Source organism: Mobula hypostoma, chromosome 29 (genome assembly GCF_963921235.1).
Source record: "Mobula hypostoma chromosome 29, sMobHyp1.1, whole genome shotgun sequence".
Classification (NCBI taxonomy): Eukaryota; Metazoa; Chordata; class Chondrichthyes; order Myliobatiformes; family Myliobatidae; genus Mobula; species Mobula hypostoma.
This window is the reverse complement of record NC_086125.1, coordinates 28,845,266-28,872,899: the sequence shown is the minus strand read 5'-3', so window position 1 is coordinate 28,872,899 and position 27,634 is coordinate 28,845,266. Positions and strand designations below refer to the sequence as shown.

The following is a 27,634-nucleotide window of genomic DNA, read 5'->3' as shown; positions in this document are numbered from 1 at the left end:
TTGCCTTCTGTTCCCGTATTTACACAGACATTTGCAATCAGGTAAAACTTGAAGCATATTTAAAAACAAGGGAAGAATTCAATGCAAAATTGAGAAGGAGACTACAGCCAATCTAAAGGCAATTGTCAGAAAATTAATGGAAGTTTTCTTCGAGTGCAGTGAAGTAAATTAGTTACAATAAACATATAATAAACATAGAAAATTAATCTCAGGATGATATGGTGACATATACTTTGATAGCAACTTTCCTTTGAACTTTGAACTTTAATCTGAATCTGGCATCTGGGCTCACAACCTAAATAAGTGATTGCGAATGCTTGCTCCATAAATAATTCACTATTTACAGACAATAGTGATAAATGGGGTATTTTATTAGAGCCAGCTTTCTATAAAACTGCTTTAGTTGGACTGTCAAGCAAATCATGGGTTCATTTGCTAACAGATTTTTGGAACATTGCAATCCTCGTTCCCCACTCTGCAAACCGTCCTTCCCCTCAAAATCCTAAACAGACACCATCCTGGCTCTGCTCTCTGCTCTCTTCTCACTACTACCATTGGGCAGGAGGTCCCACACCACCAGATTCAAGAGCAGTTATGACCTTACAACCATTAGGCTCCAGAACCTGTGTGGATAACTTCACTCTTCACAAATCTGAACTGATTCCACAACCTATCGACTCATTTTCAAGGACTCTCTACAACTCATGTTCTTCTTCTTCTTCTTCTTCTTCTTCTTCTTCTTATTATTATTATATTTTGTACTTGCACAAAATTTGCACCTTTTGTCTTTGTGCTTAGCTTTTCATTGATTCTGTTGTATTTCTTTGTTCCACTATGAACACCTGCAAGAAAATGAATCGCAGTATGTACTGACATGTACATACTTTGCTAATAAATTTACTTTGAACTTTGAGAAACGACTGGAAACAATTTGATCACACACCTGCAGGAGGAGAGGGCAGCTGGGGCCCAGCCCAGAGGTCCACTTGACCAGCTGCTGCCCCCAGAGCCAGACTGATCTCAGACTGGTCCCACCAGACCGGTGTCTTCACTGAACCTCGGGCCAGGACCAGGACTCCGCTTCGTGGGAGGGGTCTCGCGGCTGAATACAGCTGAGGACATGAGGAAAGAGGAAGTCAGACTATCTCCTTTATACCCGAAACATAAGATATTCTGTAGACGTTGGAAATCTAAAGTAATACCCACAAAATGCTGGAAGAACTCAACAGGTCGGGTGGCATCCATAGAGAGGAATAAACGGTTGACGTTTCGGGCCGAGATCCTTAATCACGACTCCTTCATAACCTATTCCTCCCCTCCTAATCCATGCACAATCAGGAAGATGTGAAAACTAACAAAAAGAACAATAAAACGGAAGATTTGTTTGGAAAAGATTATAGCTCGGACCTATTCCCCACTGCCAGGCACCTGGCTAAGGTGTGGCCAGGAAACGTGGAGTCTCCTGCCGAAGTTTTGCCTAAAAGTTGTGCGCATTCGCGACTGGCCACCGAAGGGTTAACTCGAGTGGGAGGGAAAGAGTTAAAACACTTGGGCTATGTGCCGTATAGGATTCCTTTCCTAGTAAAAGTGTTTATTTTTAAATGCAACAGCGAGCAGACGCGGATTTATTGAACTGTTAGTAATGAGTAATATGTGATATGATACCACAGTTTGATACCAACAGAAAAATAAGTCAGGTAAAGGGTATTTGATAACTTTTTTAAAAAAACGTGATAATGCTCCCGGCTCAGGGGCAAAAAGACTTAACATCGAAAGTATTGATATTGACCCTTCCTGAACAACTCAGGGGCTCGTCTATCGTGTTCCAACGTCCATGAATCTCCGTTTTGTGTTGTGTAGTGAAGCACATTGACACCATAAAGTGATTTGTGATTTCCTCCGATTATAGAATGTCACTGGTTTAACCCGAGTTACACTCTCCAGCCAAGTACTAAAATGAGTTATGAATAATCGTGCGCGCTGAAGCCGCCACAGCAAAGTGTTTCTATTTCTTTGGCTCACATTTAATATATAACAAATAACACAGTTTATGCCTGGTCTTAAACAAGCAAGAAACAAGTGTACATCAACTGACCTCTAAGCATCAAAATCATCCTATCTCCTTTTCACTTTCTCTTTTTTTTATCCCCCTTCCCAACTTCCTCCCCCCATTTCGAGTCTCTCCAATTCTCTGTTACAATTTCTCGCTATTATTTTATTGCCTGTCTATTTATCTCTATCTCGCCCTCTCTCTAGCGCGCCTGGCCGGTGCTCCCCTGTCTCCACCCTGCCTTGCCCGCCGCTCTGGAAGCCCAAGCGGAGAATTCGATTAGATTCTGACAGTTGAGGAGTTCCGAGGTAAGAATGGCTGTTCGGAGTAATTCCTGGAATATCCACAAAATTCTCTTCGAAGCCCCGGTGTACGGGATTGGTCTACCCCATACAATTAACGAGGAACAGATACACTGACCTGAGGAATTGAGACCTGGTTTCTGCATCGAAAACTACAATACGTTCCGTAGTATATTTTTCGCATTTAAAATATTTTACCGCGCTAGTTTGAAAAAAACAGATCTGATCGGGATAACAAATAATATCATCTTTAAATTAACCCAAAGAAAGCATTTCATGGATTTAGAAACTTAGTCAAATATGTAATAAATTAAATAACGATAAATTCAAATTCATTTTATTAATGTTAAATTCATTTAAATTTATAATTAAATTCATTTAACAATTACATAGCAAGAACTTCCGACTCTTTGCTTTAGATTCCTACTTTTGGGATTGGTTAAGTAAATCCCAGGTCAAGTCCTGATGAAGGATCTCGGTCGAAACGTCGACTATTTATTCCTTTCCAGAGGTGCTACCCTGATCTGCTGAGTTCCTCCAGCATCTTGTATGTGTTACCCCGGGTTAAGTCTTGCCTATTCATTAATGGGAAGATTTGAATCTCTGAAAGTTAGTACTATTACACAGTTAGTTACCCATTTGTAATTTATTAGGTGCCGTTTCTAAACAAGCGGCTTGATTTTATTTTACTTGAAGAAATTGCTACAAATTCAAATGCCAGGGGTCAGGGAAGGAACAATGCCTTTGAATTGGAACATTTTTGGGCCCGGAGTGTTGCTGTCTGCGTGGGCGAGAGATTCGTGATTAAAGCGTTTGGACGCCAATAAATATCACTCAAACACCTGAAATGCACTATTATTAAAATGTGGTTATTCGGGAGAGTCTCCAACGGCGACCGCAAAGCCTCAGATGTACACTGTTGCAAGGGTTTTTTTTTGATGTTTTAGCAGCATTATCCAAGGGCGGTTTTCACGTACAAACTCAGTATCACTCACTCGTTCTGCCCTGCGAACCAGCCTTGATGGACCACAAGACTGCTTTAACCACCCACGCCTATATTGTTACTAGTTTCCAGCCTGATGTTCCCCGGTCGGGTAATAAAAAATAGTTTAATTGATGTGATCTGAGTAGACAACAAGTATAAACTTCTGGCGTGGTCCTCTCGTTTCCATGTAATAGATGGTTTGGAATTTAATGCTGTATTATGCAATTAATTAGTGATATCCGAACTAGCATTTTTATGGAATATATCTACGCATCTAAACAATTGTAACTTCACTCACATCAACTCAGAGCCGATTCCATAACCTGTGGTCGCATTTTCAAGGACTCTACAACTCCTGTTCTGTCTGTGTGCCCATTCATTTGTCTATCTGTCTGTCTGTGTATTTATGTGCATAGGTATGTATTTACTTATTTAATTGCATTTGAACTGTTTGTCTTTTTGCACATTGGTTTGTTTGCCAGTCTTTTTGTCTAGTTTTCACTGATGCTATTGTATTTCTCTGTTCCACTCTGAATGCTTGCAAGAAAATGAATCTCAGGGTGATATATAGTGACGCAAAAGTACTTTGATAACAAATTTACTTTGAACTTTGAAATGAAAATTATAGGGGTAGATATTTACCGATGTATATTTCACCCTCTCTACCTATGTATCTGTTTATATTTACATATATTGACATATATCCTTACTTTTCAATTTAAGTTAATATTAAATTACTCCGCATCAACATTTAATGCAAGAATACTTCGTAGTTATATGCTGAAACAGGCAGATAAAATTCGGGGCAACAGCGAAGGGTTGAGGGAAAGATGTAGCAACTGCTCAGTCAAAACAGATTCGACAAAGGAGCATTATTTAAAGTGCGCCTCGTTGCCTATTATAGTTACAATATTCCTTTGACAACGTAATGAGGCAAAGATAAAATATTTTAAATCAAGCACGAAAGAGGACGATAGAGTAATAAAATTAAACTTCACAGGGTATTACTCGTTAATTCACACAAGTTGGAATACTCTCTGTAGACAAAAATCGCGCCATAAATTGGCACTTTCAATGCTCTTTTTATTTGTTTTAAAGACTGATGAAATTATTTCTCCAGAAAAATCTTAATTTTGTTTCCGTATAGGGAATTGCGACCAGAGACGTGCCACTGAAACTAACAAAGTAATTTCCTGATTTATATTTAGAAGTAACATATAATAATCGTGGCGAAGTTTCTAAAATATATGCAAACCTCAATAATTTACGTATATCTTCAAAACAAGTGTTCGCGTGGCAAAACTTTATTTTAAAATAACTGAGAATTTACTTTTTGTTCCCACAAATGTTTAGATTCGATTTTATTTTAAGTCAGATAGCAAATAATTATTTCTTGTTTCTGGCCTCGTAACAAAAGATAAAATAAAGTTACACTGTCTTCTAACCTTCCTAACTTAATTCTTCATTTAAAACGAGGGTTTACAGCGTATCCACGGGCGTGCGTTGTCGCAAATTCATCCAGGCATTATGCAGATCCGTGGATGCATTTCATTATATTTATATTGAATAGAAAATGCTCGTTAGATTATACATTTTCAATGTATCCCGTGCATGTAAAATTTTGCCTTTAAGATCATTTGCCTGTGATACAATGTGTATATTAAAGCCAAATCGTCACATTAATGTTTAAAAAGCATCTAGAAATCTCACTGCCTAGATACTCAATAAACAAACACTTTTTAAATACAGTTCCAAACCGGCCAGGAAATTAGAACTCTTTTGGCAAGCAGGAAAATATGACTTATAACAAGCGAGAGACTGGGTTGTTCAGTCTTGTCCTTTGAAAAGTAGCCCTGGAACTGTTAATCATGCGGTTGATGTAAAAGCGGGTGAATAAGATATGTATAGGAACCGAAGATGTAAAACGAAATTTCCCAGAGGTGAGAATAAGCCGCGTTCTCACCCTGATTCTGTTTAAATTAATCGTGTACAGGATTATTTCTGGTTGTTTTTACTGACCTTTTACTTTCCAGGTAACTGTTTAGCATTGTTTTCCGGGAATACTGAACTGCCTTGGCACAGAACTGGTAAATTCACTTCGTTTACTTTGCGTTAATTCTCGCAACACATTCAACCCTAATTTGTTCTTGAATGTGTTTTTTCCCGTTCAATGTCTATGGGTTAACTGAGAGGGGCAACGGAAGGTGAGGTTGGCTGCGTTTTCCTTTAATGTTTTAATGCTGAGAATTGAACAAGGTATCCAAACGTCCAATCAACTAACTTATGAACACTACGTTTCTGTTCATTTTGCTCACTTTTTGCAATACTTACTTTAATTTAATTACATATATAAAACGAACAGATCGACATTTACTAAAGCCTTCTTATATAACCCACAGGTTATTTATAAAGTATCTATTTAAAATTGTCTGGTTATAAATAGAGACTATATGGGGAATAACTTAAGTCCGGTACACACTCACACTGACAGTCTGGATTGGTTTTACTATTGCAGATAACACTTCAGATGTTTGACGTAAACTTGCTATTTTCGTTTAAAGTATTTTCAGCTAGAATGCAAAATTGGGGGATTATACGTGTGATTTGGATTGAGATGGTTTTGACTGTGAATGAATCGATAAAATACTAAACAAGTAAGATCACGTACATTTGAAAATACCTAGCAGAACAAAGTGGCTGAGATGTTTCTTGGTTTATGTCCTTTCCCGAACCCTGAAATTGAAAAAAAACATTTGGGATTATTATATTTTAGATATAATATTTGATTTTGATTGTTTGATTATATGTTGTTATACCTATTTCAAACGTACAGATGAGAAATTGGCATATCATCTATTAAAAGAGATGAAAGAATGGCAGCTTCAAATTAATATTTTAATAAATGAGAATATTTTTGTCTCGCTGTTTATAATCTTCAGCTCGCTCTTTGGAATGTACCATTATGCTTCTGGCCATTAATTGTCAAAGCTCTAATTCTATTACAATTCGAATTTAATTTGAATTAATTATTGTTAATGCGCAAAAAATTGTAAATAATCTGACGAATATAGTTGAGGATGTGCCCAGTCCATTTCAGGAGAAGGCATTTTATAATGCGAGGATGTTTATTGCAGAGAGAGATATTTGCTGTTATAAAGGCCATGATAAACCGAATACTCTGCAATTAAAAAAAACATTTAGTTTACAAAGTCTCTCCAATTTAAACATGTACAGGTCAGACTTCCAGTGAAACTCGGCTGTCGTATCTAAGCAGCTTAATGGCATTATGCAACGCAGTTAGAACAGAGCTACTAAGCTACTAACGTAGCACTGGGACAAATATGGCAGAGTTTAGGGGCACAAACAATGTTTCAGGTCTCTCACCAACACCACCCCCCACTCCACACACACACACACACACACACACACTTCCCTCCCGCTACCACAGACCTAAATTCTTCTAATAATCTTATAAATGGAGATAATTTAAAAAGTATAGTTCATAGTTCAAATTGTACATGTCACCATATAGTACCCTGAGATTCGTTCTCTTTCAGGCATTCACAGTAGAATAAAGAAATACAATAGAATCAAAGAAAAACTACAAAGACTGACAAACAACCAATGTACAAAAGAAGAGAAACTATGCAAAAACAAGCGAAAAAAGAAGTGAAGGACACCAGAAATATACTGAATTAGAAGGGGAAATTGAAAGACCTTGGAACATAGACCCGACATAATATCTACAACTGGAGTTACCTCAAAGGCACTACACAATATAATTAAACAATTAGGGCTCACAGCAATACCTATGTAAATCTTCAGAATGCCACAATATTAAACACCATTAGAATAATCTGAAAGTTTCTAGCAATTGAGAGATGAGTGTACTTGGCTGTGCCCTGAGTGTACCTCTGGTTTTACCAGCTGGAGCTAAAATATATATAAATAACAAACAAACAAACAAATAAATAAATAAATAAATTTGAGAGCATGAGTTGTAGAGGTAAATAATACGGAGAAGATCTGTAGTTAATGCATTATATAGAATTCACTGGCAGTATATAATTTTAAAAAAGGAAGTTATTCAGAACAAGATTAATCCTATATTTTATTAAGGGACTGGTATGATCAAATATGGGGATCCTTGGTATGAATATTTCTTGACATTTTATATAAATGCTGATTATATTTGCAGAACAAGAAGTAAGTTTGGTCGCGACAGTTGTAAGGTTTGAAGAAGTGGGCGAAGGGTGGTAGAGTGGTCAAGTCAAGTGAATTCTAGTTTATTGTCATGTGCAGAAATACGGTGATATACAGGTACGATGGAAAACTTGTCTGCAGCAGGATCACAGGCATGTAGGTACAGGCGACACACAGAACATACTATAATCCACACATAAATTATACAGGTGGGAGTGGGGGGGGGGGAGAGAGAGAGAGAGAGAGAGAGAAACGTAAGAGACAGAGACCTTACTGCAAGAAAAAGATGGTGACAGTGAAGGGGTTAAAATCACTGACGCTAGGAACAGTTAACCACTTGAAATTGAACACTTATAATTTAATATTTATAAATTATAGATCTGGAACCTGCCTCCAGATTTTTATTTGATTCGGAAAAAGGATAATAAGATTCGATTTGTTGTGTTTGCCTTGGAGCCGGGACGCTTTACCATTTCAACAACCTTTCTCTCTTGCTTCCCCATTTCAAATGCTTCCTCCCGTGGTGGAATATCACGTACACCCAGTTGCAGTGACTTTTATCTAGAAGTTTTTCATTTGCCCGCCAAAGAGAGCAATTTGGTTGATTAATAGCAATCTATAGAGTTGAACCTTGGATTTTCAACAGAACGGCGGAGAGACTAAATCAACGAGAGACAGTTACAGGCCCTTCTTGTCAGGTTGGTGGGGGCTGGCTTAACATCACCGACACGGTTTTCAATCCCGACCCGGGTCACATTATGAAGGGGAGGGGGTGTGGGTTCAAACAAAAGTCTTAAAACCGGATCAGAAATCCATTTAAGGTGCTCAACGCCTATTACAAGGGCATTTTTTTCAGATGACTATTGTGTTTAATTAAAAAAGGATATCGATAACGTGATGTATTTTGCAAGATGCATTTGTCATGAATGTGTCTTTAAAATTTTCCTTGTCCATTAGACTCATGACTTGATATAATATCTATTTATGTCAAAAGCACAAAGCGAGTGTGTTTATATAAAAATGTGAAAGTACTTGAACTTATCAGTTATTTCGACATTTTAAAATTTTGTACTTGGTAATTATTGCTCGCGTTGTTGGTGTTACTATTGCGGGATGAAGGGAGCGTGGTACGTGAATACACGCTGAGCTCAGAGACTTTGTTCGTAATACCGATGTTACTCCCCAGAATTAAACAAATCCGCGCGGATTGGGTGAGGGCTAGAAATTACACCGGCAAAGATCATATTCAGAGGAGCAAAACCCAGTCAAAGTATTGAAACATTTTATTAATTAAACTCCTTCATGTGATTTCCATGTCTGATCTGTGCGTGTTGCAAATCTGAGAGATAATTCATAGTTTCCCAAACAAAAAGTGTCCAGGAAAGTGATGGCACTTTATATGGGCAGTTAGATAAAATGCGGCATTAAATTTCGGTTGGATTTTCATTTGAGGTTGGTGCGAAGTTAAAAACAGGTATCGTGCAAACGTCTAGACTCCCTTCGCAAAATCTGCCAGAGCCGGTTAATTCTGTCAGAGCTCAGAAAGTTACCCCTCGGCCCAGAACTCGGCAAAAGAATGGGATATGAAACTGAAAGCAGCGCACAATTAATTGTAAATAATGTTACTGCAAAGTATCGCATCTCTGCTGCATTTTAACTACATTAAATCTGACAAACTGGGGAAGCAGAGTTCAGAGGCGCATTAAATGGATTATTTTACTAATCTGTTCCTGAGCTCAGCCGCCGAGAGACCGGGGTAAGCGGCTCCAGTAACATTTTTCCCCATCTCAGAGTTCGGGAAAACGGTCAGGATTTTCTTATCGGTATCGTAGTAGAGAGGGTAGGGGTGACAGGAGAAATCATATCTTTACATCTGAAAGCGATCTGGTCCCCGGAATTTAAGAGAGAGAGAGAGAGAGAGAGAGAGAGAGAGAGAGAGAGAGAGAGAGAGTGTTCATTTCCTAGATCCCTGACTCCCTTCCCTCTCCCCTCTCCCAAACTTCCCAATTTCAAAGTTACGGCGACACAAACTGCTCCCCGCCATTTGTGAAATCGCGCCCATTTTACATACATTTTCTTATTCGGCATCAAATAAATTGTAATAACTGTCTTCATTATTTTATCTGCCTCTCAATCGGTTAAACTTCCCCGTGAATTTCCAGGCTCGTCGGCCTGACAACAGTCCTTCTCCCTCCCAAGTCTTCGCCGTGTACCCCCTGCAATTGCCATCCCGGCGTTAGGAAACGCAAACGATTAAAAAATAAGAGTTATTAAGTTAATCATGAGCTGAGCAAGCGAGCCGAGGAAAAGTGACTCTCATCCGACTGGGAACTCGGAAACGTGTTGCCACTAAATTGCGCGTTGTTTGCCATCCCCAGATCCGCCGCTTAACAAATTGCGGGAACCGCAATTTCGGACCTTAGCAGGCGTAGCATTAAAGTGCGGAACAGCGGTCAGACTTTGCGCCCGAGGCGAGGAGAGACTCACAACTTTACACGAAAGTCTCCGCAGAAAGGGAGACGCGGAACATTGCGTGTGCGGGACTAACCAAAGACAGGCTCGCTCTAACACTTTCCCCCCTCTGTCTCTCTCCCTCTCTTGTTCTGTGGACCGACACCCCGCATTTCACTAAGGCAGCGCTGTTTTCCGTGGCGGAGAGTTTCTTGGACTTGCGGCCGTGACTGGACACGGGGTGGTGACTGCAGGCCGGTTTTTCCGCTGAACAATGGTATGTCCAGGATCGTTCACTCACTGTCTATTTTTAATATTTTCCTAGGAAGGTCTTTGAAATTAAGCCCCAAACCTCTCATTTCAAAATACCTCCGCACCCCGCGTCAGGTTAAAACGCAGGAAATATTTGGATACACAATTAAGTTTGTTAATAAATCCGCGACGTCAGTGGCTGGTAATTTTAAATCAAGTCTTATTTCCAAACGGGCTAGTTCCCTGTACAGAGGGAAAATGGGGGGGGGGGGTTTACTGGAAATCCTTCAGCTGGTATTTCTTCCCCACCGCCCTCCAATAGCTTCGTCTTTTTGTTTTAGGGATTCCCTTTGTCTCTGTTCCATAGCACTTGTGTGGAGATATTAGAAGGACACGCCGCCTTTATAGATGTTTACAGGGAGACACTTCAAAAACTGAGATAGTTTCACCCTAAATTTGCCCCTCTTTGTTCGATTCGCTGAATAACTCGCACGGATAACATTTATGAAATCCCCTTCACACCACATCACGCACTGATCACTGGACTGGCTGCAATCTTTTCTGTGTTTAGATCAGTGTTTGGACAATATTCACAGCCCGCCTTGTCACATACACCCCTACACTTCACGCCATAGGACTTGCAATACATTTTAAAATCCCTATAGCAATGTTGACAAAAAAATAATAATTGCTTCTGTCTGACACTGATGTCCAGACGCTTGCCGCAGTGTTTTGATTTTATTTTGCCACAGTAAAGTTTGTTTGTTATTGGAGGGGGGTGGGGTTTGAACGGACCCAGGCTATTTTCCGAGGCTGACAGAGAAAGTGAGGGGAGGGAAGGAGGTGTGTGTGTAGGGGAGGGGGGGTGTTAGATATAATTTTTCTGACGTGTAACTTGTGTCAGGAAAAAGCTAGACTCGCAGGACTGTTTCGTGATTTACGATACAAGGGTAAATGGCACATCAGTGTCCCTTTCCAGCCGTTCTGTCGATCAGGCCAAGCATCGAAAATTCGCGACAGAAAAACCGTTAATTTGGCCCATCGGGTCTGTGGCAGAACCCAACCTTTCCTCCTGGCTAATCTATCATCCTGGCAAAGTCCTCTCAAACAGGATCATGTCTATCCTGAAATGCGGTGACATGAACTGTAGGCAGTGGACAAGCTAGAGATGTTTGCAGTTCCGTGTGATTTCCTGAGTCTCATGCTCCATATCCCAGCTGATCAGGGGTAGCACCCACACGCTTTCTCAGACACCGCATTGAGACAAACTCCCATCCCTGCACCCGGCCCCCTCTCGCTCTACACCGTAGAGTCTAAAGTTTCCGTGTACGGAGGGCCTCGTCTCCACTACCCATCCTTGCAGCCATCTGGGACCCCTCCCCGTGCCCAGCGTAAATACCTCCCCATTTACCTTCTAATCCCCTTACTAGTTACATGTTTTGTCTGTCTTTTAAGCCCTCTGTGAAGGTTCAGATAGCTGTTATTCATCCAGGCCTCCAGATGTCTGACACCTCTAAACCCCTGCTCCTTTGGTTTACCTCAACCACTCCCCCACCTCATCCCTTCAATCTTCCTCATTAAATTTCTGGTAAATTATCTCTGCACCTTCTCCAGTGCAATCCCATCTTTCCTCTACTGCGCTGACCAGAACTCAACCAGCAAGCTCTGGACTAATTAGTGTTCTAGCAAATTTCTACAGATACACTATGGAGAACATTCTATTTGGTTACATCAATGAATAGGATCAGAAAATGCTGCAGGGGATAGTAAATTCAGCCAGCTCCATCGTGGGCACTAACTTGCCCTCCACTGAGGACAACTTCAAAAGGCAGCATCCATGATCAAGGATATGTCCTCTTCTCATTACTGCCATCAGGGAGGAGGTACAGAAGAGTGAATACACACACTCAACATTTTGGGAACAGCTTACCCCCCTCCACATTCAGATTTCTGAACATTCCTGAAGACTATCTTGCTATTCTTGCTCTCTTTTGCACTACTTGTTTAAATATATATATATACACACACACATATATATCCTATTGTAATTTATAGTCTATTTTATGCATTGCACTGTACTGCTGCCACAAAACAACACATTTCATGATATATGTCAGTGATAATAGACCTGATTCTGTTGAACACAGCTCTAGCACAAAATCCCTGTTCTTATATCCAGCACTTTAACTAATAAATAATCCATTTAGCATGACTTTTTATCCTCATTATCAATATGTTTTGTGACCTTTAAGGATCCAAACCCTCTGGCTCTCCATACCACTCATGTTCTTTCTATTTACTGTTTTTTCCCTGCTCCGTACCAAGGTATCTGGACATCTACATCTCCTGAAGCTTAAGGGTTTTGTCTTTACTGTCAACCACACAATTGGTTTTTGTATTGTCCAAAACTTCTTTTGTTTATCCCTACATTTAAGTCTAATTCTTTAATACATACTACGCAGAACATTGAACATTACAGAACAGTACAGGCCTTTCGGCCAACAATGTTGTACTGACTTTTAACCTACTCCAAGATCAATCTCATCCTTCCTTCCTATGTAGCAGTGGATTCTCCACATCTTCAGGCCTGTCCATCAGCTCATTAAGATGACGCCTTCACCCTCAGTTCTGTCTCCTACCATGATCTCCATATCCCAGGCCTCCACTAAGTTCCAGAAACTGATTGTCCTCCACTTCAATAGAGCTGTATAGCCAGAGTCTCCACAGCCTTGAGTTTTACAAAGCTTAATGACTGGGTGAAGAAATCTCTTATTACTTCAAACTTAAAAACTCTATGTCTTGACCTAGGGCTCTCAGTCTAGGTTCTAGACTCTCTGTCAGAGGAAACACATTCCTTGGTTTTATGTTTTGAGCTAGTTTACTTCCATAATCTAGTTTCCCTTATTGCTTGCCTAGCGGTACTTTGATACTGTTTAAGGTTTTCCCAATTTTCAGTTTCCTGCTACACTTGGTGACTTTGTATGCCACCATAATGAGTCTTGCAGGTGTAGTTTACACAGTGTCTCCTCACACAGCAAACTGGAAGCACTCTGATGATTCTCAACTGCACTGCCTCCATGGCTAATAGATACTTTTCCTCGGCGAGGAAATTGAAACAGACAACAGTACACCTTTACAATTGCAGTAAGACATATATTCTTCAGTATTCAAACCCTCTCACATGAAAGCCAATGTTGTCTTCAGAACTGACTGTTGGCTATGTTAGTCTTCAATGCTTTGTGCACATGTACAGCTAGGTCCCTGAGAGTATCAACATTCGCTAATCTGTCATCATTAAACAAAAATTCTTTTTCTGTTCTGTTCACCAATGTGGATCACTTTCACATTAGCTTTCATGTCCTCAGTAACTCACAGCTCCCCTGTATTTCCTTGGGGCCTTTCTGCTCACAATCCTAACTTGTTTACTGTCACCAGCAAATATGGAAATATATCTTTTGCTCCATTCAGGCAAGTATAAAGTGTGCTAAGTTCAATGAACCCAGTGGTAGCCCATTATAGCCTGCTGATCTGAGCACTACCCATTGTTCCCACTCTTTAATTTCCAGCCGATAACCAACTCTGAATCCACACAATAAATGGTCCAGAATTTCACGTGCTCTACCTTGTTGACCAATTTTCTGAGTGGCACTTTTTCGGAAGCCTTCAAAAAACCAAAATACATCACCTCCACTGGTTCCGTATCTCCCTTAACATACTCATCCTCTGGTAGTTTTGTCATTTAGGGTTTTCTCACAAAATACACAGACTCTACTCAATCCAGTTTTAATTTTCTTGAGTATCCTATAATTCTAGCCTTCATTATCAATTCCAGATTAATATTGATTCCAGAATGATATTCTTCATTAGCAATTTCAGATTGACATTAACACCAGAATAATATCAATTTGTTCTGATTGATATTGATTCCAGATTGATATCAATTCCAGAATTATATACTTCATTATAAATTCCAGATTGCTGTTGTCTCTCTCCCTTGGATCCTATGGGCTTTTACTTCTTTGCCTGGCATGTATGAATTTGTTGAAAGCTTTGCCAAAATCCAAGTCGATTACATCAGACACTCTGTCCTTTCCTGTTACCTCTTCAAAAAATTCTATCATTGGTCAAGGACAATCTTTCCAAAGCAAATCCATCCGTGTCTTTCTAAAAAGAGGTTTAAGGTGTCCCTCTGTATTGATTCCAGTAATTTGCTTACCACTGGAGTTAAACTAACGGCTTATAATGACCCGTTCATCTCATTCTTTTTAAACAACAGCATTACGTTAGCAGAGCTCCATTAGCAATTTCTGGCACCATTCCTGTAGCCAGCGAATACTGAAAACCGATGGTCACAACATCTGCTATTTCCTCCCTTTCTTGTTTGGCAGTCCAGGGAAAATATTTCATCAGGGTGTGACAATTTATTCACTTTCAAAAATGCTGAACGCCACGAACATTCCTCTCTTGCTATGTCTCTCACATTCCTATCCTTTAAATAATTGATCAATTTCACCAATTTAGTAATGAAATTGCTGCAATACTGGTACAATAAATATAACAGCAATTAATATTTCACATATGTATAATATTATTATTAGAATCAGAATCAGGTTTATTATCACTGACATATGTCATGAAATTTGTAGATTTGCACCAGCAGTAAAATAGAACACATAAAAATTACAATAGGTTGCAATAAGAAACGTATATGATATATATATATATGTGTGTGTGTGTGTGTGTGTGCGTGTGTGTGTGTGTGTGTGTGTGTGTGTGTGTGTGTGTGAGCTCGTGGCCAAGTGGTTAAGGCATTCGACTAGCGACCTGAAGGTCGTGAGTTCGAGCCCCAGCCGAGGCAACGTGTTGTGTCTTTGAGCAAGGCACTTAATCACACATTGCTCTGCGATGACACTGGTGCCAAGTTGTGTGGGTCCTAATGCCCTTCCCTTGGACAACATCGGTGTTGTGGAGAGGGGAGACTTGCAGCATGGGCAACTGCCGGTCTTCCATACAACCTTGCCCAGGCCTGCGCCCTGGAGAGTGAAGACTTTCCAGGCACAGATCCATGGTCTTGCAAGACTAACGGATGCCTTGATGTATATACATACATATACACATACATATATATACATATACATACACACACACACACATAAATAAATTATGTATGTAATGACAAGTAGTGCAGAAATAGTGGCATAGTGTTCATGGACCGTTCAGAAATCTGATGGTGGAGGGGAAGAAGCTGTTCCTAAAGCACTGAGTGTGTATCTTCAGACTCCTGTACCTCCTCCCTGATGGTAGCAATGAGAGGAGGACATGTCCTGGTTGATAGAGACTGCCTTTTTGAGGCAACGCCTACCGAAGATGTTCTCGAAGATGGGGAGGCTGTTGCCCATGATGGATATTAGCCCATCCAGAAATGGGCATTTATGTTGCATTTTGGGAATAGTTCTCGCCTACCAGCCTGTGTTAAACTGCAGTTGGGGGAATAATCAGATCAAAGGAAGCTGACACGTGAGTGCAATGAGGTGACGTGTTGTAAGAGCACTGTCAGAAGCTCTTAGACTGAGGTAGCTTAGGTTCGGTTGACACTAGTTCCAGTGCTGCCCATAATGAATGGGTCAGCTTTGCAACATTTACTGGTACTCACTACAACTCATGCCATTATGGATCTGTTGTAAGGAGAATGGGAGGCGGGGCAAAGGCATGACGATGGCCTGCTGTTGAAGGAAGCAGATTTTCCCTTTGCACAGATATGCATTGAAAATGTTTCAATGTCATGTGGCTATTTAGTTGAACTGAGCGTGTGTGTACGTGTGTATATATATATTTGCCCGTATTTGTGTTTGTGTGTGTGTGTGTGTGTGATTGTGTTTGAGGTTACAGTGGGACATCAATAGGATGCAAAACTGGGCTGAGAAGTGGCAGATGGAGTTCAATTCAATTAAGTGTGAGCTGGTTCATTTTGGTAGGTCAAATATGATGGCAGAATATAGTACTAATAGTAAGACTCTTGGCAGTATGTAGGATCAGAGGGATCTTGGGGTCTGAGTCCTTAGGACACCCAAAGCTGCTGCGCAGGTTGACTCTGTGGTTAAGAAAGCATACGGTGTATTGGTCTTCATCAACCGTGGGATTGAGTTTAACAACCGAGAAGTAATGTTACAGTTAAGTAGGACCCTGGTCAGATCCCACTTGGAGTACTGTGTTCAGTTCTGGTCACCTCACTACAGGAAGGATGTGGAAACTATAGAAAGGGTGCAGAGGAGATTAACAAGGATGTTGCCTGGATTGGGGACCATGCTTCATGAGAATAGGTTGAGAGAACTCGGCCTTTTCTCCTTGTAGCAACGGAGGATGAAAGGTGACCTGATAGAGGTGTGTAAGATGATGAGAGGTGTTGATCATGTGGATAGTCAAAGGCTTTATCCCAGGGCTGAAATGGCTAACACAAGAGGGCACAGTTTTAAAGTACTTGAAAGAAAGTATGGAGGAGATGCCAGGGGTAAGTTTTTTACATAGAGAGTGGTGAGTACGTGGAATGGGCTGCCGGCGATGGTGATGGAGGCGGACATGATAGGGTCTTTTAAGAGACTCCTGGATAGGTACATGGAGCTTGGGAAAATAGAGGGTTATAGGTAACCCTAGGTAATTTCTAAAGTAAGTACATGCTTGGCACAGCATTGTGGGCCGAAGGGCCTGTATTGTGCTGTAGGGTTTTCTATATATTCTGTATATGTTTGTGTGTGTGTGTGTGCGTCTGTGCGTATATATGTTTGCGCGCGTGTGTGTGTGTGTGTGTGTGTGTGTGTGTGTGTGTGTGTGTCTGTGTTGATGTATCTATGCCTGTGTGTATGTCTGTATGTTTACTGATTTTCTGGAAGTAAGATCCTGATTAATGTAATAAGCTGAAGGCTGAGAACAGTAAACATCGCCTGGAATAACATACTGATAAATGATCAGTGCCGCACTTACTGTGTCTGTGTACAGGTCATTACAGTGACTACTGCATGTTATATATCCAGACCAGAACTTACACTCTTGCTCAAAGGCTCAAACTGTTTCTCAAAATTGTTTAATTAGGGATCTCAGGAGCGATTCATGGTTAGAAGCCTTGTTATATTTCCATCACTGTAGTTTTATCGTAGATCATTGAATGTTTGAACAGTTTCACTTGAAATTAAATTGGGAAAATCAACAAATTATCCAGGGACAAGGCAACTGTAGTTCCTGAGAAGAGGGATACGTTACAAGAATGGGTTGGAGAAGACTGAGGTGAGATGTGATGGTACATAAAATGGTGGTGAGCTTGCACAGTGGAGGGGGAGAGATTTTCTCCTTGGCAGATGAATCACCATCAGAGGTATAAACTAAAATATGGAAACACTTCTTACGCAGTGTGAGATTGGAACCTGGATCACACTGCCCTTGGATGCAATGGAGGTAGGCTCTATTGTGACCATCCAAATGAATTAGATCAAAATCAAAGTAAATTTAATATGAAAGTGCACACAGTCTGTATACAGTTGGTCACCATATACTACCTTAAGATTCATTTTTGTTGCAGGTATATTTGTGGAAAATAAAAAAAACAGTAGAATTGATATTAAATGCAAAAGAAGACTGTGCAAATAAACAAAATAAGTAAGACAGAGAACATGATTTGTAGTGTCATTGTGAGTCTGTAGGTTGTGGAATAATTTCAAAGTTGGGCTGAGTGAACTCATCCATTCAGGTTCAGGGACCTGAAGTCTGTAGAGTAATGACTGTTCCTGAACCTGGTGGTATGGGACGAAGGCTCCTGTAACTCCTGCCGATGGTAGTAGTGAAAAGAGAGCACGGCCGGGATGGTGGGGGTCCTTGATGATATACGCTGCTTTCATGTGGCAGCAGTTCTTGTAAATGTGCTCAATGGTGAATGATAAATGGTAAATATAGAGTGAAGGAATGAATTGAGGCAATGGACAGAGACCAGAGAGTGGGCCAAATGAGTGGATTTGACGAGGAGCTTGAATGGACACAATGCATTGAATGGTTTCTCTGTGTGCTGAATAGAATGATTCTGCGATAAATACCAATGAACATTTATTGGAGATTTTCCTAAACTTTAGAGAGGATACAGAAGAGATTTACCAGGATCCTGCCTCAACTCGAGGGCATGTCTTATGAAGATAGGTTGATTGAGCTAGGGCTTTTCTATTTGGAGAGAACAATGACAGGTGACTTGATACAGGTATTCAGGGTGATAAGAGGCATCAACTGAGTGGACTTTTTCCCAGGGCAGAGATCGGAAAAGGTCAGCAGAAATGTCAGAGTTAAGTGTTTTACCCAGAGATGTGGTAATTTTAATATGTTTAGTGGAAAGTACAGGGAGGGATGTCAGAGATAAGTTCTTTACACAGAGAGTGGTGGCAGAGGCAAATATGTACATTAGGGACGTTTAAGAGATTCTTGGATAAGCATATAGATGAAAAAAAAATTGAGAACTATGTAGGAGTGAAAGGTTAGATTGATCTTAGAGTAGGTTAAAAGGTCAGCACCATGTGGTGGGCCAAACAGTCTGTACTATGCTGTATGGTTCTATGTTCTATGTTCTAATGCTCAGTACTGAGAACAGGTCAACTGATCCCTTGTGGCAGATACATTAAGGACATTTAAAAAACTCTTAGGGCTATGTAGAAGGAAGGGTTAGATTGATATTATAGTAGGTTAAAAGGTTGGCACAACATCATTGGCTTAAGGGCCTATACTGTGCTGTTATGTTCTATGTTAATTTCCCTGTTTTAAAATTGTCTGCTGACCTCACCACCCTCCTCTTTAAACACCCCTGAGTTGGTTCCCTCAGTAGCTCTTACTTTGCTGACCTCTTGAACTGGTGCAGGGGATGCCAAACCCCACAAACAGACCACCCTTGCCTCCACTGGATACCTACTCATGATATTGGGCCTTCTTCATTGTGGGTGGAAGAGATTTGGGGTAACACAAATGCAAGAGCTGAGACCTCTCCATGGACAGTGTGCACTGACCTGCAATGTTATACAGGTGACTTTACAGAGTGCTGTTTGTGTTGATCAGCAGTGGAGGAGATAAATCCTACTGTGTTTATTTTAAAATATATTTCTTCTGCTCTCTATGATACAATTATAGTCATTTTTTATTAGATACAATGTGTTGACCTTCATTAGTTGGGGGATTGGGCAAATTTTGCAGCTCACACTTAAGTGCATTATGTTCATTTCTGGTTGCCTCATTGTAGGAAGGATGCGGAAGCTTTAGAGAGAGTGCAGAGGAGGGTTACCAGGATGCTACCTGGATTGTGCTGCATTGTTCTGTGTTCTAAGTTCAAATATTTTACATTTAGAGTTGGTTTAAAATATTATTGAATGTATTAAAATTCATCAGCTGACACATGAAGGAAATTTATGGGGCTTTGAAACAGGCACATAGATTAAAGAGAAATGAAGGGCTATGTGGGTCTGGGAAGGAAGTCTTAGGTTGATCTCGGAGTAGATTAATAAGTCGGCACAACATTGATGGACGAAGGACCTGCACTGTTCTAAGTTCTGTGTTCTATGTTCTATGTTCTGTATTCAATGTTCTGTGTTCTATGTTCCGCATTCTATGTTCTATGTTCCATGTATTATGTTCTGTGTTCTATGTATTCTGTGTCCTATGTTCTATGTATTATGTTTTGTGTTCTGTGTTCTGTGTTCTATGTTTTATGTTCTGTGTTCTATGTTCTATGTTCTGTGTTTTGTGTCCTATGTTCTATGTATTATATTTTGTGTTCTGTGTATTATGTTCTATGTTCTGTGTTCTGTGTCCTATGTTCTATGTATTATGTTTTGTGTTCTGTGTTCTGTGTTCTATGTTTTATGTATTGTGTTCTATGCTCTGTGTTCTGTGTTCTGTGTTCTGTGTTCTATGTTCTATGTTCTGTGTTCTGTGTTCTATGTTTTATGTTAGTGTTCTATGCTCTATGTTCTGTGTTCTGTATTCTGTATTCTGTATTCTGTATTCTGTGTTCTGTGTTCTGTGTTCTAATGCTCAATTTGCATTCTAACTACTGAGGACAGGTCAACAGAGCCCTTGTGGCCTACAGAGCTGGGTGGACTCACCAATATTGCCTCTACCAGCAGCTTTAAACCAAAGAACTGCTGCTTAATCCAAACAGTTCTGTGTTCTGTTTTGAAATAATTTAAATTTAAAATTGTCTTAAAATACTACTGATTAATACTGATACATGAGGGATATTTAAAAGACTCTTAGATGGGCACATGGATGGTAGAAAAATGGAAGGCTATGTGGAAGGGAAGGGTTAGATTGACCTTAGAGTAGTTTAACGTGTTGACAGCATCATGGGCCAAAAGGCCTGTACTGTGCTGTAATGATCTATGTTCTGTGTATTTCACTAATATTCATCTTAAGGGACATTTTTGCAATGTCCTCTTGATTTCTTGACTCCAATTAGTAATGAAGAGCTGTCACATGGAGAAAGTGACTGTATACCAGTAATTTCAATGGTTCCATTGAAAATCAGAGAATGTATAGACTATGCAGCCAGAAATACTTACTCTCTGCAGACATCCACAAAACAGAAGAGCCCAAAGAATGAATAACAGAAAAATCATAAGAACCACAAAGCCCCCCTCCCTCTCCAACACATTAGCAGCAGCAATTATCCTGTTATTCCTTTCTTGTCTCTCACAGCTCTCTTCTAAATCTCTTAACACACAAAGTAACTCATGATCTTTTCCATTGAATGTTTTTGGGGAAACCTTTTCCAACAACTCTCTGACCAGTGTCCAGAGATGAGCAGTGCAGTGGAAGAGAGTGAAGCTGGCGTTCACTCTGAGATTCCACATCCCGCCACCCTCTAGAATTGAATGGCCATTTTCTCGAAGACCAGGTTGTAATTGAGGATTGATGGATGGGCAGCAGCAAGTGACAGGGGGCGGGCTCCCTGATCTGTGTATCCATGGTCCCCTCTCCCCCATACACTGCCCAATCATCAGCAGTGCCATTTTAGATTCGTGCATGCTGGCTCTGACTGTCGGCCGGCTCAAGGCCAAAATGGACATTTCAACTGCAGGCTTCTCAATAGCAAATCACACTTAGCAAACACACACAGTGTACAATATGTGGGAGGACAGGAGTAGGCCTACCAATTTCTCTCCTTCCTTTCCTCCACCACTCTCCCCACCTTCCCAACTTCCCGCCACAGGGTCCCTCGGGTGCCATCTGCCGTGCCACCCACAAATCCAGCCGGGTCCGGCCACAGCACCCTCAACGACAAGCGTCAGCAAAATGCGATGCACCAGAAGGTAAAGTCAGGGTCGGCACAACACGTCTCTTAGAAAAGGAGGAAGACTGCATCAGCCAGAACCGAATGCAAATGCGATAGAATCTAATCACATCATCTCCACCCTGATCCATACTGCATTACAGAACGTGGAGGCATTCTGACCATCTGTTTAAATGTTATCATGCTAACAAAAGCAAATCTGTAATGGCACAGACACACACACACACACACACACACACACACACACACACACACACACACTCACAGGGACACCACACACACAGACATACATACATACATACGCATACACACACATACTGAGATATGCATATTTATACACAGGCAGACACACATACAACAACAACACACACAGAGCAACATGCATACACACACACGGACATACATATGCGTGCACACATACTGCATATAGACATACTGAGATATACACATTTATATATAGACATTAATGGATATACAGACATACACATTTAGATAACACAAGTACATAATCTTACATGCACATACAGCACAGGCACACACCTACATATCAACATATCGTATATGTATATATACACACGTACAGCAAATACACACAGACCACACACACAGACAGACAGAGAGAGAGAGACACACACACACACACACACACACACACACACACACACACACACACACACACACACGCGCGCGCGCACACCCTCCTTAAAAGGGGCTTCCGGACAGAAATAGCATTTCTCAGTGATGCCAGTGAGAAACACTTGTGCCAACAACTTGCTCTTCTGAGCCAGTCGACAATGCATCCCGAGAAGTCAATCACACACCTGTCGGTTTGCTCTTAAATGAAAGCACAGCTACCTTTTGGCATTGTTGACTGATGTGACTTCTTTCTTGAGGAATTTCAGCATCCTTGTAAGGTCGGGTGGGGGGGAGGTGGCGCGTGTTAGAATCTAGGAATAGAGGGGGTGAAGCTGTTAATGGGTGAACAATACACTGTGAACAGGCAAAAACACACTGCTACCCAGGACTGCTCAGCACCAGAGAGGTTCCCTGATATCCAACCAGCTGACCCAGGGCAGCTGGTGCCTGTGATCCCCCAGTGAATGCTGTGGCAGTAATTTCAATAGTAAATTCTGTATATTAACAAATTCAGCCTGACACACGGGTAACTGGATGCGATGAGGTAATCTCAAACAGCCTGATTAGAAATGGCAAGGGTTTCCTTTTGTCAGACTTTCCAGGTTGGCAGTGGAAGTTTTTAAAGGCACAGGACATCCATATATATTAAAGCACCATCAGCAAGAGGTGGCTGTGATTTTGAATTAGGAACCCAAATGACCATATCTCAGACCGAGTGCGACTAACTTATTTCACTAAAGCCTAGATAAAACTTGCATCATCAAAGACTCCTATCATCCAGGCAATGCTCTCTTCTCGCCGCTGCCATCGGGAAGGAGGTATAAGAGCCTTCGGTCCCACACCACCGGGTTCAGGAACAATTATTACGCATTATCAACCATTAGGCTCTGGAACCAGCATGGATAACTTCACTCACCTGAACTCTAATTCTGAACTGATTCCACAACCTACAGATACACTTATCACATTATCATATATCTATCTATCTATTTATTTATTCTTTTGCAAATCGGTTGTTTGTCAGTCTTTGTGCGTAGTTTACCATTTTTTGTTGATTATATTATATTTCTCTGTTTTCTCTGCAGGAAAATGAATCTCAGTAAACACACTTTGATAATAAATTCACATTGAACTTGGAAGATTTTTCGAAAACCTCAGATAAATGTTCACATTTTGGGGATAGGTTTTGGCTTGTGTAGAGCAGGTTTATAAAGTGAGGCACTAGGCCCTCCAGTCCACCATGTCCATATTAACCGTGAAGTAAACATCCAATAACCAATTCCTCTCTGATCTGTAGTGTTTGAGAATTTGAAATCACCGTCCCAGCAGTGGCATCTGCCTGAATCTACTGTGAATTCAGCTGTTAACAGCCCTCTAAAATAATATTTAAGAGTGAATAAGTACCTCAGGACAAGAACATGAGTAGGAGAAGCCCATGTGGAATCTCAGTTAGAAGATTTAGGAGGATGTTGTCAGGTCTCAAGGGCCCGAGTCACAGAGAGAGGTTGGACTTTATTCCTTGGACTGCAGGAGACTGAAGGATGACCTTATAGAGGTGTACAAAATCATGAGGGCTATAGATAAGGTGAATGCCCACAGTGGCAATGGAAACAAAAGCTAGCGGGCACACAGTAGGTTTAAAAGTGAGAGGTGAAGGATTTAGTAAAACGCTGAGTGGCAACTTCTTCATTCAGAGGGTGGTCTGCATATAGAAAGTGGCTGAGGCAGGCACACATGCAATTTTAAAGGCACTTGGTCAGGTACATGGATGGGAAATGTTTAGAGGGATATGGGTCAAACACAGGAAAATGTGACAGGTTTAGGTGGGCATCTTGATCAGCATGGATCAGTTGGATTGAAGAGCCTGTCTCCGTAACTCAATAAGATGATCGGTCGACTGAATCTGAGTGTAATGTTTGAGGTACAGTGTGTAACAGGTGTACAACTGTAGCAAGCTTTCAAAGTCTAAGCATATTTATCATCCAAGTACATTCATGTCACCATATACTAACTTGAAATTCATTTTCCTGCAGACACTTACAGAAAAATAAAGTAATACAATGGAACTTGTGAAAAACCATACATAAAGACTGACAACAACCAATGTATAAAAGAAGATAAATTGTGCAAATTTAAAAAAATATAATACTGAAACATAAGTTGCAGAGTCTTTTAAAGTGAGTCTGTTGGTTGTGGAATGAACTCAGTGTTGAGGTGAGCAAGGTTATCCATGTTGGTTCAGGAGCTTCATGGTTGAAGGGTAATGACAGTTGGCATGGGATCTGAAGCTCCAAAAGCTCCTTCCCGATGGTAGTAGTGAGAAGAGAGCGTAGACTGGATGGTGATAATATCAGCTGCTTTCCTTGGCAGTGTGACATGTAAATGTGCTCAATGATGGGGAGGACTTAGCCTGAGCTGGACTGACCACTTTCTGACTCTTCAGCCTTTTGCACACGATTGTAAGTTTCCTTCTATTCTACTTCTCTCCTTTGTGACAAAGGTTGTGCAGACAAAGAAGCAATGTTTGACCCATTACCCTGACCAAATTCCCTTCTAAATGTCCTGATTGACTTGACTTCCACAGACATTGAGCTCCACATCATAGTTACAGGGCACATTAAAAAAGCTTTACTTTGCAACCATCTTGTATCTTTTTTCATCACCTTGAATCTGCACCCCCAGTTCCCCGACATCCTCTTTCCTCGATTCCACCTTCTCTAAACCAGATATGATCATTGGCACCACCATCATATTTCCTCATAGCTCCCCTTGCTCCAAGTATGTGGGGAGAATAAAATGGGATTAGTGTTGTATCAGTGTACGTGGGGAGTTCATAGTTAGTGTAGACTCAGTAGGCTAAAGGGCCTGTTCCTGTATATTTGCCTTCATAGCTCCAACCTCAGGTTCTCTAGTCCAATACTGGAACTAAATACCCTCAGAAACATTCCAGTAAAAATGACCACCACATCCGCAACATCCCTGAATTAAAGAGATAAAGATTAAAGATTAGTTTTATTTGTTGAAACATAGAGTGAAATGGGCCATTGGTGTCAATGACCAACACAGTTTGAGGTTGTGCTGGGAGCAGCCTGCCAGTATTGCCATAATTCTGGAACCAACATAGCATGCCCACAAGTTACTAATCCTAACCTGCCTTTGGAATGTGGGAGAAAGCCAGAACACTTGGAGGAAATCCAAACAGTCAAGGGGAGAATGTACAAGCTCCTTAAACACAGCATTGGGAACTGAAACCCAGCTGTTGGTGCTGTAAGGTGTTAGGCTACTGTGCTGCCCTGAATTGTGGCAATCAAAACAATATTCCAACAAACAAAGTCACTTTTCATTATTAACAAGACCACTGTGCCCAGACTATAGACAACTAGTCTCTCTATATGCATCCAACACAAAATATTTTAAGATGGTATGATATGAATGAAGACCATAAGACATAGGAGCAGAATTAGGCCATCTGGCCCATCAAGTCTGAAATTACAATGGTATGAGAGAGGAACTGCCCAAAGTTGACTGGAAATGGTCACTACCAGGAAGGACAGCAGAGCAGCAGTGGCTGGAGTTTCTGCAAAAAATGAGGGATGTGCAAAACAGATATATTCCAAATAAGAAGAAATTTTTGAATGGAAGAAGTACACTACCATGGCTGACAAGTGAAGTCAGATCCATAGTAAGTGTAAAAGAGAGGGCATACAAAGAAGCCAGAGCTAGTGGGAAGACAGAGGATTGGGAAGCTTTTAAAAACTTGCAGAAGGAAACTAAGAAGGTCATTAAGAAATAAAAGATGAATTATGAAAGGAAGCTGGCAATTAATATCAAAGAAGATACTAAAAGCTTTTTTAAGTACATAAAGGGTAAAAGAGAGCTGAGGGTAGATATAAGACCAATAGAAAATGACGCTGGATATATTGTAATGAGGGACGCAGAGATGGCAGAGGAACTGAATGCGTATCTTGCATTAGTCTTCACAGTGGAAGACACCTGCAGTATACTGGACTTCCAAGTGTGTCAGGGAAATGAAGTAGGTGCAGTGAAAATTACGGCTGAGAAGGTGCTCAGGAAGCTTAATGGTCTGAGGGTGGATAAATCTCCTGGACCTGATAGAATGCATCCTTGGGTTCTGAAGGAAGTAGCTGGAGAGATTGTGGAGGCACTAACAATGATCTTTCAAGAATCGATAGATTCTGGCATTGTACCGGATGACTGGAAAATTGCAGATGTTACTATGCTATTTAAGAAGGGTGGGAGGCAGCGGAAGGAAAACTATAGACCTGTTAGCCTGACATCAGTGGTTGGGAAGTTGTTGAAATCGATTGTTAGGGATGAGATTACGGAGTACCTGGAGGCACATGACAAAATCCGCCAAAGCCAGCATGGTTTCCTAAAAGGAAAATCCTGCCTGACTAACCTACTGCAATTTTTTGAGGAAAATACAAGCACGTTAGACAAAGGTGATGCAGTAGATGTGGTATATTTGGATATTCAGAAGGCCTTTGACAAAGTGCCACACATGAGGCTGCTTAGCAAGATAAGTGCCCATGGAATTACAGGGGAGTTACTAGCATGGGTGAGCATTGGCTGATCGGCAGAAAACAGAGAATGGGAATAAAGGGATCCTATTCTGGCTGGCTGCCGGTTACCGGTGGAGTTCCACAGGGGGTCGGTGTTGGAACCGCTGCTTTGTACGATGTATGTCAATGACTTGTCTATGGGATTAATGGATTTCTGGCTAAATTTGATGAAGGTACAAAGATAGGTGGAGGAGCGGGTAGTGTTGAGGAACCAGAGAGCCTGCAGAGAGACTTAGATCATTTAGGAGAATGTGCAAAGAAGTGAGAAATGAAATACAATGTTAGAAAATGTATGGTCATGCACTTTGGGGAGGGAACATCGACTCAGACCATGAGAGGCCTGTGTCGGGCATTTTCATGCCTTACAAGGTGCAGATTGGAAGTCTGTGTGGGGCATTCCTCGCACTTTGGTGGAAGAAATAAACCAGCAGACTATTATTTAGATGGGGAGAGAATTCAAAATTCAGAGATGCAAAGGGACTTGAGAGTTCTTGTGCAGGATACCCTAAAGATTAGCCTCCTGGTTGAGTCGGTTGTGAAGAAGACGAATGCAATGTTGGCATTCATTTCTAGAGTTAGAGAATATAAGAGCAGGGATGTGATGTTGAGGCTCTATAAGGCACACATGAGACCACACTTCGAGTATTGTGTGCAGTTCTGGGCTCCTTATTTTAGAAAGGATATACTGACATTGGAGGGGGTTCAGAGAAGATTCAAGAGAATAATTCCAGGAATGAAAGGGTTACCATATGCGGAACGGCTAGCAGCTCTTGGGCTGTATTCCCTGGAGTTCAGGAGAATGAGGGGGGAACCTCATTGAAGCATTCCGAATGTTAAAAGGCCTGAACAGATTATTTATGGCAA

General features: G+C 40.9%; 1 protein-coding gene and 1 long non-coding RNA gene across 10 annotated transcripts in view; one reads left to right on the top strand and one right to left on the bottom strand.

The window, feature by feature from the left end:
- LOC134339508 (uncharacterized) overlaps positions 1-27,634 on the bottom strand; it is a 99,477-nt gene that overhangs the window by 59,526 nt on the left and 12,317 nt on the right. For 6 of the 7 annotated variants that reach the window (XR_010016417.1, XR_010016416.1, XR_010016415.1 and 3 more), the window contains 3 exons: positions 22,407-22,498; positions 6,006-6,070; positions 944-1,112 (listed from right to left, as the gene is read on the bottom strand). This is a non-coding gene — a long non-coding RNA (uncharacterized LOC134339508). The remainder of the gene's footprint in view (positions 1-943; positions 1,113-6,005; positions 6,071-22,406; positions 22,499-27,634) is intronic. The other variant, XR_010016418.1, reaches the window with a different exon arrangement.
- LOC134339507 (nuclear factor 1 X-type-like) overlaps positions 8,178-27,634 on the top strand; it is a 423,369-nt gene continuing 403,912 nt past the window's right edge. Inside the window, exons 1-2 of one of the 3 annotated variants that reach the window (XM_063036098.1) lie at positions 8,178-8,238; positions 10,178-10,268. In XM_063036098.1, coding sequence (XP_062892168.1) covers positions 10,266-10,268 — 3 coding nt within the window. In that variant the 5' untranslated portion in view covers positions 8,178-8,238; positions 10,178-10,265. Of the gene's footprint in view, positions 8,239-9,993; positions 10,269-27,634 lie in introns of those variants that run through there. The other 2 variants (XM_063036099.1, XM_063036092.1) reach the window with 2 other exon arrangements.